This window comes from Dipodomys ordii, unplaced genomic scaffold (assembly GCF_000151885.1).
Source record: "Dipodomys ordii isolate 6190 unplaced genomic scaffold, Dord_2.0 Scaffold22, whole genome shotgun sequence".
Lineage (NCBI taxonomy): Eukaryota > Metazoa > Chordata > Mammalia > Rodentia > Heteromyidae > Dipodomys > Dipodomys ordii.
This window is the reverse complement of record NW_012267238.1, coordinates 3,625,063-3,637,546: the sequence shown is the minus strand read 5'-3', so window position 1 is coordinate 3,637,546 and position 12,484 is coordinate 3,625,063. Positions and strand designations below refer to the sequence as shown.

Here is a 12,484-nt window from a genome sequence, read left to right as displayed (position 1 = left end):
AAGAGCTGAGGGACAGCACCCAGGCCCAGAGTTCAAGCCCCACGACCAACAAAAATAAATAAATAAATAAATAGATAGATAGATAGATAGCACACAGAGGGTAGGAACTAGAGTGCCAGTGGTATGATCTGAGCAGTGTTGATAAACCCAGGGAGCAAGAGTGAAAGGATGTACTAAATTAGTGGCAGAATACAGTAACAGAGAAGTAGGTCCCTGGAAAGCTGAGCATGGTGGTTTACACTTGTAATCTCAGCACTCAGAGGCTGAGGCAGGAATATCTGTTCAAGGCCAATCTGAGCCACATAGTGAGATAAGGTTCAAATCGATTCAGACAGAAAGGAAAGAAGGATGGGGTATCACTGGAAACATTTCAGATAGAGGGAATAACTCAAAATGAAGACCCAGTATTAAATGAAGGCTAGAAAGCTGCTTGTAGTTGTATAATCTGAGGCTTCCCCTCCCACATTCTTTTTGGTACCCTAAAGTATGATCATTCACTTATATTCTCTTTCAGGGAGTCCTTTGACAGAGCGGAAAGTATCCATACCTAGTTGTTGTGTATCCTTTGCAACAGCCAGTGAGCCATCTCCTGTGTACACCCATGTGATTGAAAACACAGATTCTCCTATCTGGAATTTTCAGCAGCAGTCAAGGTTTGTATTTTCTGAATGTTCATCACCCTTCGAGAGTCAGCTTTTTTTCTAAGAGACAAACTCAGAACAAGAACTAGAACCTTGTGAAAGTGCTTTTTTTTACTTAAGTAGCTATTTAATTATAGTGCTTATTTATATCTGGCAGTGGTTTAAAGGTTTTGTTTCAGTGTTTTTAAAAATTATTTATTGAGAGCCTTTTTTTAATATAAGTTTTTTATTGTGAAAATGTTTACAGTTACATGAGCAAGGTAATGAGTTCGTTTCTTATCAAGCATTGTTGCCTCCTCCTTTGTTTTTCCCTTACCATCCCTTCCTGCCCCCCCCCCACCTAAATTGTAAAGTTCGTTTTTCAGCATAGTGTCTTGTACATCTCATTGTTACAATGGGTTAACCTGTATCCCTATTTAAACATTTTGTTTTTTCCCTTCTCCTCCCCAAATTAGACCGACATCAAATACAATGAAAACAGGGGTTACACCTGCACTGTTGTAGCTTCTATAAATTTCAGATGATTGAAACATTCTCTACTACTAAGACATTCATGGCTGAATAGAAATACAAATAATTAAAATTATAATCGAGTGTGACAAATGATATAAAAGAAGTAAAAAAATAATATGTAGTGTAACTCAGAGAAAAGATTATTTAGGCTAATTAGGAAATTAATAATCAACAGACTTTAGCTAATACTACAGAATGCATACAGTAGGTTGTACAGACAAGGAAGAGTATTCTAGGCAGATGTTTGATGCAATGGAAAGAGCCTGGTCTTTGGAACCAGAGAAACTTAGCCTCCAACCCCAACTCTTAACATTTTCTAGTGGCGTTAATAAGTGACATAATATCTCTGAACCTCATTATTTATGAAGTAGAAATCATTTTCTGGTTTATTACAAGGCCTATATTAATTGACATATACCATATACATGACATATATAATATACATGTTATATAATATGTATGTTGGCACTTCTTTTTTTTTTTTTCAGGTAAGGGATAGGTTTATTCATCATTCTGGCTGGCACCAGGCCATCTTGGTCCTCCACACGGTGGGGAAAGGCCTGGGAAAGAGAGCTGGGAGAGCTGGGAATGAGAGAGAGAAGAGCTAGAAAAGAACAGAGAGAGAGCAGAGAGAGCTAGAAAAGAGCAGAGAGAGCAGAGAGAGGGTGTCTGGGCCTGGGCCAGGCCTTATGTAGGGTATGGGCGGAGAAAGGTGTGGCCACATCAAATTCAGATGTGACCTCAGCAGATGCAGATGTGACCTCTTCCAGGTGTGCCAGTTGCCTAGGTAATGCAGGTACTGGGTGGAGACTTTGCTGTGAGGGGGGTGGAGTCTGTGAGGAGGGTGGACCTTACATTCCAGCCTTTTAAATAATCATGAAATAGGGCACGGATTCTCTCTGGCTACTTCCTGCTGACAAGGGGTGTAGACAATAGGTGTAAATGGTTGGAATTTGGTCCCCTCCCAGAGAAGGCAGCAGACAGCAGCTGTCCCTTGGTGGCGTGAGTTCTTAGATGAAGTCTGGAGAAGTCTCATGAGGCATTGAGGGGCTGGGAAAAAAATACTAGAGAGCAAATAAATGGCAAGAGGAAGGACTTGGTGCTGAAAAATGTTGGTAGAAATGTCCCTAGTTACTTCTGACATCTGGTGACTCGGTAGAGAAGTCAGGTAACAAAGGCAAGAATATAAATTCTTGTCCAGTTAATAGGTAGACAGGTATGGACACTAGATGGGCAGGCTTCTTACTTCCACTGACCACCTGGCTCTGGTTAATTTTGAAAGGGCAGGCACAAAGTAGCTGATGTGACATCATCTCCTCTTACTTCTCTCCGTGGTCCCTTGTTCCCCAGACTGACTGAGTAGGTGCTTGTTGCTGGGATGGCTTGTCCCAGTTGATATTCAAGAAGGCTTGAACTCAAGGCCTGGGCATTGTCCCTGAGCACTTCTGCTCAAGGCTAGTGCTCTACCACGTTGAGTTACAATAGCACTTCCAGTGTTTGGCTGGTTAGAGATAAGAGTCTTGAGCCATGCTTCCAGCCTGGCTCTTTGCAGGTTAGTTGGGAGATGGAGTCTTAGGGATTTTTCGGCCCTGGCTGGCTTTGAACTGCAATCTTTGCCACAAAAGCCCTTTATTATTTCCAATTAAAGCAACAAGGAGATCAAGTAGAATAAGTAGAGCTTACCTGGTCCTTATCAAGAATTGCCAACAAATATTCTGCAATGACAAAACTTGTTAGATGTGATGAGAATTTTAGTACAGATATGCCCAGTATTTTAGAACCATGTAGTCAGAAGAATACACAAAACAAAAGGCAAAACTCAAAACCTAAAATTTTGACAACAATGTTTAGACATCTTTGCTAACAAAGCACATCACATGGTTGGGCCTCAGTTACCAGGGCCTGTGAAAAGAGCAACTTGTTAGCAAGGCACCTTAGAATAGATGGATGGGGAGTAGTAAGCTTGGTGGAAGGTTAAGGGTCAGATGGGGCCAAACCCTTAACCCACCATGTGGCCAAGATGGCGAATTTCTGAAAAAATGCAAGGAAACCCTGAACAAATAGATCAAGCCTACATTGGCTAGCCTTTGAGAGGGAACCTAGAGGGGGTCCCCGGGACCCAGCCTGCGTCGCACTGTTCAGGGCACAAGCCAAAATGTAGAAAAGAAAGGGATAGAGAAAGTTCGACATGACTGGCAGAGAGAGAGCAAAGAGAACTTGAAAGTAAACAGACTTATGGCCATTTACCATTGCAGTGGCAAAAACTGTCTACATCTGAGAATGGCATAAAATTAGGCTCTCTGGCTTTCCAGGGAGCGCAGGAGGCATTTCAGAGGGGTTTCACGGCTCAGGCGTGATTCGCAGCACCCCATTAAATGTGTAGGAGAGTCAGTCTGGTGAGTGAAGGAGAGCTGAGCAGGCAGAAGTGGCATTGACTTCTCCCAGAGCACTCTAGAGAGAAATGGCCAAGCCCCCAAGGCCAAGCATCCTCGGCTTCAGAGGTGACCAGCCTTTCAGCTAAAGGCCGTAGGAGCTCTCTGGCGTGGCGCCATGTCTGGACAGAGACTGAGCAACAGAGAGCCGTAGAGAGTAGTTTCACTCACCAGAGTAGAGAAGAAGTGTGGACGTGGATGTGAAGGCCAGCAGTGTGCTGTGTCTGCAGCAGACAGATGGGTTTGCAGAACGCCCTCAGAATTGTGGGCATTCCTCAGAGCAAAAAGGGAAAAACAAACAGAAAAAGAAAAAAAGAGAAAAAAAAAACAGAGAGGAATCCCACCTATCCTGACTTTAGGCCCTTTATCCGAGTCACGGCACCATTTATGTTAGGTTTTTAAAAAGAGGTGGCCAAGTAAAAACAGCACTACGCACGTGGTATTCAGGTAAGGGGTAGGTTTATTCATTGTTCTGGCTGACACCAGGCCATCGTGGTCCTCCACGCGGTGGGGAAAGGCCTGGGAAAGAGAGCTGGGAAAGAGAAAGAGAAGAGCTAGAAAAGAACAGAGAGAGAGCAGAGAGAGCTAGAAAAGAGCAGAGAGAGCGTTGGCACTTCTTTGAAAGCTCAAAAATAAAGAGATAGGGGCTGGGAAGATGGCTCAGTGGTAGAGCACTTGCCTTGCATGCATGATGCCCTGAGTTCAATTCCTCAGCACCACATAAGCAAAAAGAAAAAAGCCGGAAGTGGAACTGTGGCTCCAGTGGTAGAGTGCTAGCCTTGAGCTGAAGAGCTGAGGGACAGCTCCCAGGCCCAGAGTTCAGGCCCCACAACCAGACCCAAACATACATACATACATACATAGCGAGCCCCTCTGTCATAATACAGTGCCACTACAAAGTAACAGGCTGACATAGAGGCCCACACCTGGCTCAGGATTTATTCTTCTTTCAGTTACGAGTTATTGAAAGTGAGAGGTCCTAGGCAAATACAGTTATTCCAACACTTGAGAAGCTAAGACAAAGAGATCACAGATTAGGGCCAACCTCAACCTAGTCCCCCTCCCCCCCAAAAAATGCTAATTATGTTGCTGTCAACATTACACTTGATTACCTTCTATAAAGTTTACTTGTCCACCAACAGAGTTTTACAAAATTTTATAAACTTGATGCAGACTCATTAACCATTTCCTAGTTTCCCTCCTGAAAACCCAATTGAAACTTTACAGTTGACTGGTGCTCAAGAAGTTGTCATACAGTGTGTTAATAAGAAAGGGAATTTTTTTAAACATACTTATAATGCACTTTGTTGATTTTTTGTTTCTTTTTTATAACCCCTATTGTCACTGTGTCTGATTCCAGTGCCCTGCATCTTGTATATACATTTTTATAATTTGGGGAGGGAAAGGGATATAACAAAGTGCTTAAATAAGAATACAGGTTGACCCATTGTAACAGTGAGATATACAAGACTCTATGTTGAAAACTAACTTTACAATTTGAGGAAGAGGGAGGTTGGGAGAGAAGGAATGGTAGGGGAAAAACAAAGGAGGAGGTAACAATGCTTGATAGGAAATGTACTCATTACTCATGTAACTGTAACCCCTCTGTACAGCATTTTTACAATAAAAATATATATGAAAAAAGATAGGGAATTGGAAGAAAAATGAATACTGGTATTTACAATTCCCTTATCACAAAATTATTTCATTTGATCCTCCGTGTACCTTGTAGGCTAATAATATTATCCCATTTAGTAGATGAGAGAAGCAGGGCTTAAAGAGATGAGTATAACCCCAGAGTCATTCAAGTGCTAACTAATAGAACTAGACTTTAAAGAGTTGTGTTTTGACTCCTACAGTAAAAATCCCGACACTAATTCTTGCACAGTACCCCTCACTGATCTGGAAGTAGGGCTCTGTTTAGTGCCAGTGCTGTGGGAAATGAAATTAAGTCTCTTGGCTTTCTATGGTTCTCAATCCTATTCACATGGAGCAATGGCATCGGTTATAATTTAAAACAGTAATTTACTTCATGTAAAATGTGCTAAAGGTGTTCAGTGAATTCTACTTCAACTGCATCTACTATGAAAATTGGAGTTGCTTTACATCTATACAGTTTAGCATTGGACTCAGGCACCTAAGACTCAAATCCCAGCCCTGCCACTTACTAATTCTGGTAAAACCTTAAGCAAATTACAATTCCTCTGTGAGCCTGCTTCACTATCTGTAAGATACAGATAATAGTGCCCCTGTCACAGGCTTTTGAAGAGATAAACTGTGTATGAAACATATATGCATGACACTGTGCCTAGGTCAGAGTAGTCATTTAATAAGTATTTTTTCCTCCTCGCTTATCACCATTCTCCCACTTTAAGGCATGAAAAGTATTTTTATTCATTCCAGTAAAGCTGGTTATTGCATGTAGAGAAGCTCCCTTCCTCTACTTTCTCTTTCATCTTAGAATTGAGTTTGAATGTGGTGGGTATGATCAGATAAGAAGGACTGCTACATCTGAGGAGCCTGTTTTGGAGTCTTGGCAATAAGTTACTTCCCCTTTCTGAGCATCCAGCCCTTCATTTTGACTACAAGATAAAAATACGTCCTAGAGGATTGCCATGTAATTGAAATGAAAGTTGTAGGAAAATTCTGTACAATATATAGGATATCTCATCTAAATACAACATTTATTCATGGTGATTCTTTTTCTTAATAGGCTATCAAAAGAGCTTCTTCTAGACCCTCAGCAAACTCTGGTCTTCAAAGTTTGGCATAAGGGAGGTATGAACTCTGCTCTATGAATATCTCTGTAATTATATAAAATAAGTTCATATCCAGGTGACAGTCCCAATCTTTTTTCCTTTATTTATTTATTTATTTTTTGCCAGTTCTGGGGCTTGAACTCAGGGCCTAGGCCCTGTCCCTGAGCTTCTTTTTGCTCAAATCTAGCACTCTACCACTTGAGCCACAGCGCTATTTCCAGCTTTTTCTGTTTATGTGGTACTGAGGAATCAAACCCAGGGCTTCATGCATGATAGGTAAGCACTCTACCACTAAGCCACATTCCCAGCCAGTTGTGATCTTTTATAGAAAGCAAGTAAATCCATAGTACTGATTGTACTAGAAAAACAAATATGTGATAGAGGAAAATACCATAGCAGTCTGCATTGGTCTTCTATGGAATTTAAATACTTAGAAATCATATTTCATTTGACAACATTTAGTATAGAAGTCCAAATATACCTTTGTGCTACACACAGTGATTTCTCTCCACTTTGTATGATATTTGGCTTTCTGCTGACTCTATAGTTAAGCAAAACTCTAATATTTTCAGGTCATAATATAAGATCAGAGTCTGACCGTTTACCCTTCCTTGTTTGAAACTTCCATAAGAGAGAGTTTTGATTAACATGATGGTCCTTGAACAAAATTTTATCAGCTACCAGGGGCTGGGAAGGTGGCTCAGTGGTAGAGCGCTTGCTTTGCATGCTTGAGGCCCTGGGTTCGATTCCTCAGCTTCGCATAAGCAAAAAGAAAAAAGCCAGAAGTGGCGCTGTGGCTCAAGTGGTTGAGCGCTAGCCTTGAGCTGAAGAGCTGAGGGACAGCGCCCAGGCCCAGAGTTCAGGCCCCACGACCGGACCCAAAAAGAAAAAAAAATTTTATCAGCTACCATTTTGTTTGTTTGATCATTCATTTTGAGGAAATGTCTTATAGTACAGGCTGGCCTCTAACTTAATACATACCCTAAACTAGCCTCAAACTCTAGATAGCCCTGTCTGGTCTTGAACTCCTCTCATCTCTGCTTCCCAAGTGCAGGCATTTTAAGTTTGTGTCACCTCTCACAGCTCAGCTATCACTTATTAAGAGTCATCACCCAACAATGTTATGAGAATCAACTCTAAAACTAAACTCTTGGAATTCAAATTATAGCTCTTCCTTTTACTGTAGCAATGTGGTCTTAGGTGAATAACAACTTTTCTGTGCTTTAGTTTCCACATTTGTAGAATGGGGAGGGTGATGGGCAATAATAGTACCTATCTCATAGGATTGGAGGTTTTTGTTTTGTTCTGTTTTGAGATACTATGATTTGAACTCAGGGCCTTGTATTCTCATAGGGCTTAAAAGAGGGAAAAAAGAGCCTGATGGTTAAAAATGCCTTGTGGGTTTTTGTTGTATTTATTTAGTGAGTGGCAATGTGCTAGAAGCTTGACAGCTATATCTAATTCTGCTATATCTAATTTTATAAATGTAAAAGCTGGGGCCCAAGGAATTTTCATGGACTAAGATTTTATCAATATTAGTTTATGGAGCTGGAATTTGAACCCAGTTCTGACTGACTGTATAGCTTTACTGCTTATTCTTCACTATGCTGGTAAGATTGGATGATGCCACAAAAAGAAAAAAAAGGTAGTAAAGACATCTCACTTGCTCACAACTTTGCAAGAAAGTCCTTGAGACTCTTATCTCCAGTTAACCAGCAAAAAGCCAGAAGTGGAGCTGTAGTTCAAGTGGTAGAATGCTAGCCTTGAGCACAAAAGCTAAAGAACAGTGAGTGCCAAAGCTCAGAGTTCAAACCCCAGGACCAGCACAAAAGTCTTTCATATCTGTCTGCCTGGTTTAGCTTCAAACCAAGATCCTCAGATTTCAGCCTCCTGCACAAGTTTACAGGCATGAGCCATCAACACCCGACTGAGCTTATTTTTAATTGAGTATAATACATTTACATACTAATATAAATAGAAAAACAGAACTCTCTTATTTGAAAGCCACCAGCTTAAGTAAAATCAATGAAGCCTGATAATGTAGCAGAAGGAATGAGTGTTTAAGTTTGGGATGTTTTCTACTTACAAGAAGACAAAGCTCAACCCTCCCACTTTTTCCTGCCATACAGAAAGGGAAATCCTAATCAGCTCTGGTTATCAGCTCTCAGCTTTATTATCTATGTTCTGTGAAGGCTTTGGAATCTCTGAACTCCCCAAGTCACCTAAATCAGCTTCTTTATCTTCAGCCTCTAATTTCAATGGCAAGACATGCCCAGCTCCTCTCTTTCCCCCACAGATGAAGAAAGAGTGATTGGCTTTGCCTCAGTGGACCTCTCCCCACTGCTGTCTGGCTTCCAGTTTATCTGTGGCTGGTACAACATCACAGACTTCAGTGGAGAGTGCCAGGGGCAGATAAAAGTTGCTATCTCCCCTTTGGAGAGTTTGGTACACCTCAAAGAAGAAAAACAAGCAAGACGTGGGGTGAAGACCCCAGCATCACTGGTAAGTATACTGATCCTCATCTAATATACATTCTAGTGAAGAAAAAAAAAGCCCTGCAAGAAGAGCCTTTATGCTGGTATTTTCTAACTTCTGGAGCATATACAACTTATATATTTGTGTCTTATTACCAACTCCTGACCTAAATGAGGTGACAGAAGTGTTCTAGAATTAGTAATGATAGTTGCACAACTCTGAATATTCTGAAACCCAGTGAATCAAACACTTTAGGGTGAATTTTATACTACCTATATTATACTTCTTTTTTGTGTTTTGTGGGACAGGTTTTTAAGCTAGTCTTGAAATTGTAATCTATTCTCAGCCTTCCAAGTGCTGAGAATTATGGACATATGCCACAGGCTATGCCCATATGCCACAATAAAATTGTAGTGTTGAAACTGAAACCATATCACTTTTTTTTAATTCCTTTACATTAAAATTATTGGTCTTAGCCAGACATATTGGTGCATATCTGTAAACTCAGCTAGTAGGAGGTATAGGCATGGTCCAAGGCTGGCTCCAACAGAAAACAGAAGACCCTATCCAAAAAGAAATAAAGCAAAAAGGCTCAGTGGTAGAGCATATAGCCAGCAAGTGGAAGGCCCTGAGTTCAACTCCTAGGACCACCAAAAAAAAAAAAAAGTGATTTTGTTGTTGTTGTTGTTTTTAAGAAAACGGGGTAAGTTTTCCAAAGAGTTCAGCTGTAAAAGAAAACATTTTTTTAGACTGTCTCAGATGAAGGGAACTTTATTGAGGTAAAGACTTATTCATATCTTTTTCATGCATGCCTGGCCTTGGTCTAGCACAGCATGGTGAATCAATCAGTATCAAATAATAAGTGGATGCTTGAGGAAATGACCAAGAGTTCACTGTTCCCTGGGTAGGAAATTACTTTCTTCAGATCTACTGTGATAGTCAAGAAATAAGAAATATCAGTCAGATAAAATGTAAGATCATGGGGGCTGCCAACAGTTTATAAACTAGCTGGAAGAACAAAAGCATAAAGACAAATAAAGCAACTAAAGAGCAATCTGGTAACATAGTTTGTAAAGGAAGGAGTGTAATAATACCTACTTTATATTATAATTTAAAGCTTAAATGAGAAAATGTAAATTGCTTAGCACAGTGATTACCACATAGGAAGTACTTAGTGATATACTGAGAAAATCTAACAAATTTATTTATACACTGCTTTGTTCCAAAGGATTAACCAATACACCATTTTTCTCATTGCTTCTGCAGATCCCAATGTATAATCCCTTTTCCTTTCCTGCCTCTAATCTGTGTACTGCATTCCCCAGTCTGATTCCAAAACAAAGCCAAGACCAGTTTACTCGCACCTCCTCAAAGGAGCTTGATTTCTCCTCTTCTGAGAGGTAATATCATGGTGGGAAGAAATGAAGCCAACTAGTGGATGTATGTGAACTGACTTGTCATTTATCTTTCCTTTATTAGAAGAAAGCAGAAAGCTTTGTGGAACTCACACCTACATACATGCACGCTCATACACATACCTCTGAAAACCCTAAGATCTATGAAAACAAAATTTATTATAAGACCAGAATTAGAGGCAGGCATAGTGTCTCATGCCTGTAATCCCAGGTTCTTGGAGAGGTAGGAGGGAGAAAATCAGAAACCATATCTCAACAAACAAGCTAGGTATGGGGGAGGGGGGAAAGGGGTCTCTACTTCACAGAGGCAGAAGTAAGAGGTTTATGGTAGTAGGTGCAAGAGGTTTATGGTAGTAGACCAGCACCAAGCAAAGTTTCTCCCTAAAAAAATAACTAAGGCAGCCACGCACTGGTAGTTCACATCTATAATCCTAGCTACTTGGGAGGCCAAAATCTGAGGTTCACAGTTCAAAGCCAGACTGGCAAGAAAGTCCATGAGATTCTTATCTCCAGTTAACCACAAAAATAAAAAAAGCAGATTTGTGGCTCAAGTGGTTAGCACCAGCCTTGAGCAAAAAAGCTCAATACACACCCAAGCCCTGAGGTCAAGTCCCAGAACCAGCATAAAAAAGTAATTCATTAGTTAAGTAATTAGTTAAATAAAACAAAGTGCCAGGGACATGGTCCAGGTACAAGAATACACCTGTTTAGCAAAGGCAAATCTCTGAATTAAAGCCCTACTATAGCAAGGGGAAAATAATTGTGGTGATGTCTGTTTTACTTTTGGAGGGGTTTTTTGTTTTTGTTTTTGTTTTGGTGGTGGTATTTTTTTTTTTTTAAAACTGCTCAGTGTTTTTGCCTTTAGGCTTTCATTAGTGAATGTCCAGTTCTTCGATCTTCTTACCCTGGGCGCTGTCCTTCAGCTCTTCAGCTCAAGGCGAGTGCTATACCACTTGAGCCACAGCGCCACTTCTGGTTTTCTGGTGGTTTATTGGAGATAGGAAGTCTCACGGTCTCTCCTGCCCGGGCTGGCTTTGAACTGCGATCTTCAGATCTCAGCCTCCTGAGTAGTTAGGATTACAGGCATGAGCCACCAGCACCCGGCTGGTGGTGGTATTTTTTATGGGAAGGCATAGAAAGGTAGGAACGAAGGGTAAACAAATGCAATCATGCTATTCAGTATATACTATGTGGAAAATGAACTATGTAACTTGTGGGCAGGGATGAGAGGGGGAATGAGGAAAGCAAAGGAATAGGTGACATTCCAAAAAAGAAAAGTACTCATAACCTGACTTATGAAATTATAAGTAGAACATCTTAATAAAATTGTATTAAAATTTAAATTAAAAAAAATGGAACTAAGCCTGGTGCCAGTGGCTCACACCAGTAATCCTAGCTGAGAACTGAGGATTGTGGTTCAAAGCCAGCCCAGGCAAGAAAGTCCATGCGACCCTTATCTCCAGTGAACTACCAAAAATGAGTTCAAGCCCCTGGACAAGATAAAAAAAAGGAACTAGATTGTGTGTATTGTGTGTGTGTGTACACACGTGTGCTCGTGTATAAACACCACACACATGGATGAGCACAGCGGTATTAAGTTAGAACTCAGGACTTCAGGCTTGCCAAGCAAGAGCTCTACTACTGAACAATGCCTCTGCAAACATAGAATTTTTTTACTATTATCAAAAGGATGATGTCTGTATAAGAGACAGTCTTTTATCCTTAACTTTTTGTGGAAAAAAAATCATTCCTCTCACAAAACTATGGTGCCAGCTTGTTTTTGTAAAGCACAATTGTCTCAGCTGGGTGCCAGTGGCTCACATCTGTAATTGTGGCTGCTCAGGAACTGAAATCTGAGGTTTACAGTTCAAAGCCAGCCTGGGCAGGAAAGTCTATAAGACTCTTATCTCCATGGAAGTGGCGCTGTGGCTCAAGTGGTAGAGCACTTAACCTTGAGCTGAAGAGCTGAGGGATAGCGCCCAGGCCCAGAGTTCAAGCCCCATGACCAACAGAAAAAAAAAAAGGAATGTCACTTTTGCCGGGCGCTGGTGGCTCACGCCTGTAATCCTAGCTACTCAGGAGGCTGAGATCTGAGGATCGCGCTTCAAAGCCAGCCCGGGCAGGAGAGACCATGAGACTCCTAACTCCAATAAACCACCAGAAAACCGGAAGTGGCTCTGTAGCTCAAGTGGTAGAGCGCTCGCCTTGAGCTGAAGAGCTGAGGGACAGCGCCCAGGCCCAGAGTTCAA

General features: G+C 41.1%; 1 protein-coding gene across 1 annotated transcript in view; it reads left to right on the top strand.

Moving 5' to 3' along the window:
* The window catches only part of C2cd3 (C2 calcium-dependent domain containing 3), a 109,983-nt gene that overhangs the window by 65,823 nt on the left and 31,676 nt on the right, over nt 1-12,484 (top strand). The window contains exons 23-26 of the mRNA XM_013013964.1: nt 515-653; nt 6,300-6,364; nt 8,642-8,847; nt 10,087-10,220. Coding sequence (XP_012869418.1) covers nt 515-653; nt 6,300-6,364; nt 8,642-8,847; nt 10,087-10,220 — 544 coding nt within the window. The remainder of the gene's footprint in view (nt 1-514; nt 654-6,299; nt 6,365-8,641; nt 8,848-10,086; nt 10,221-12,484) is intronic.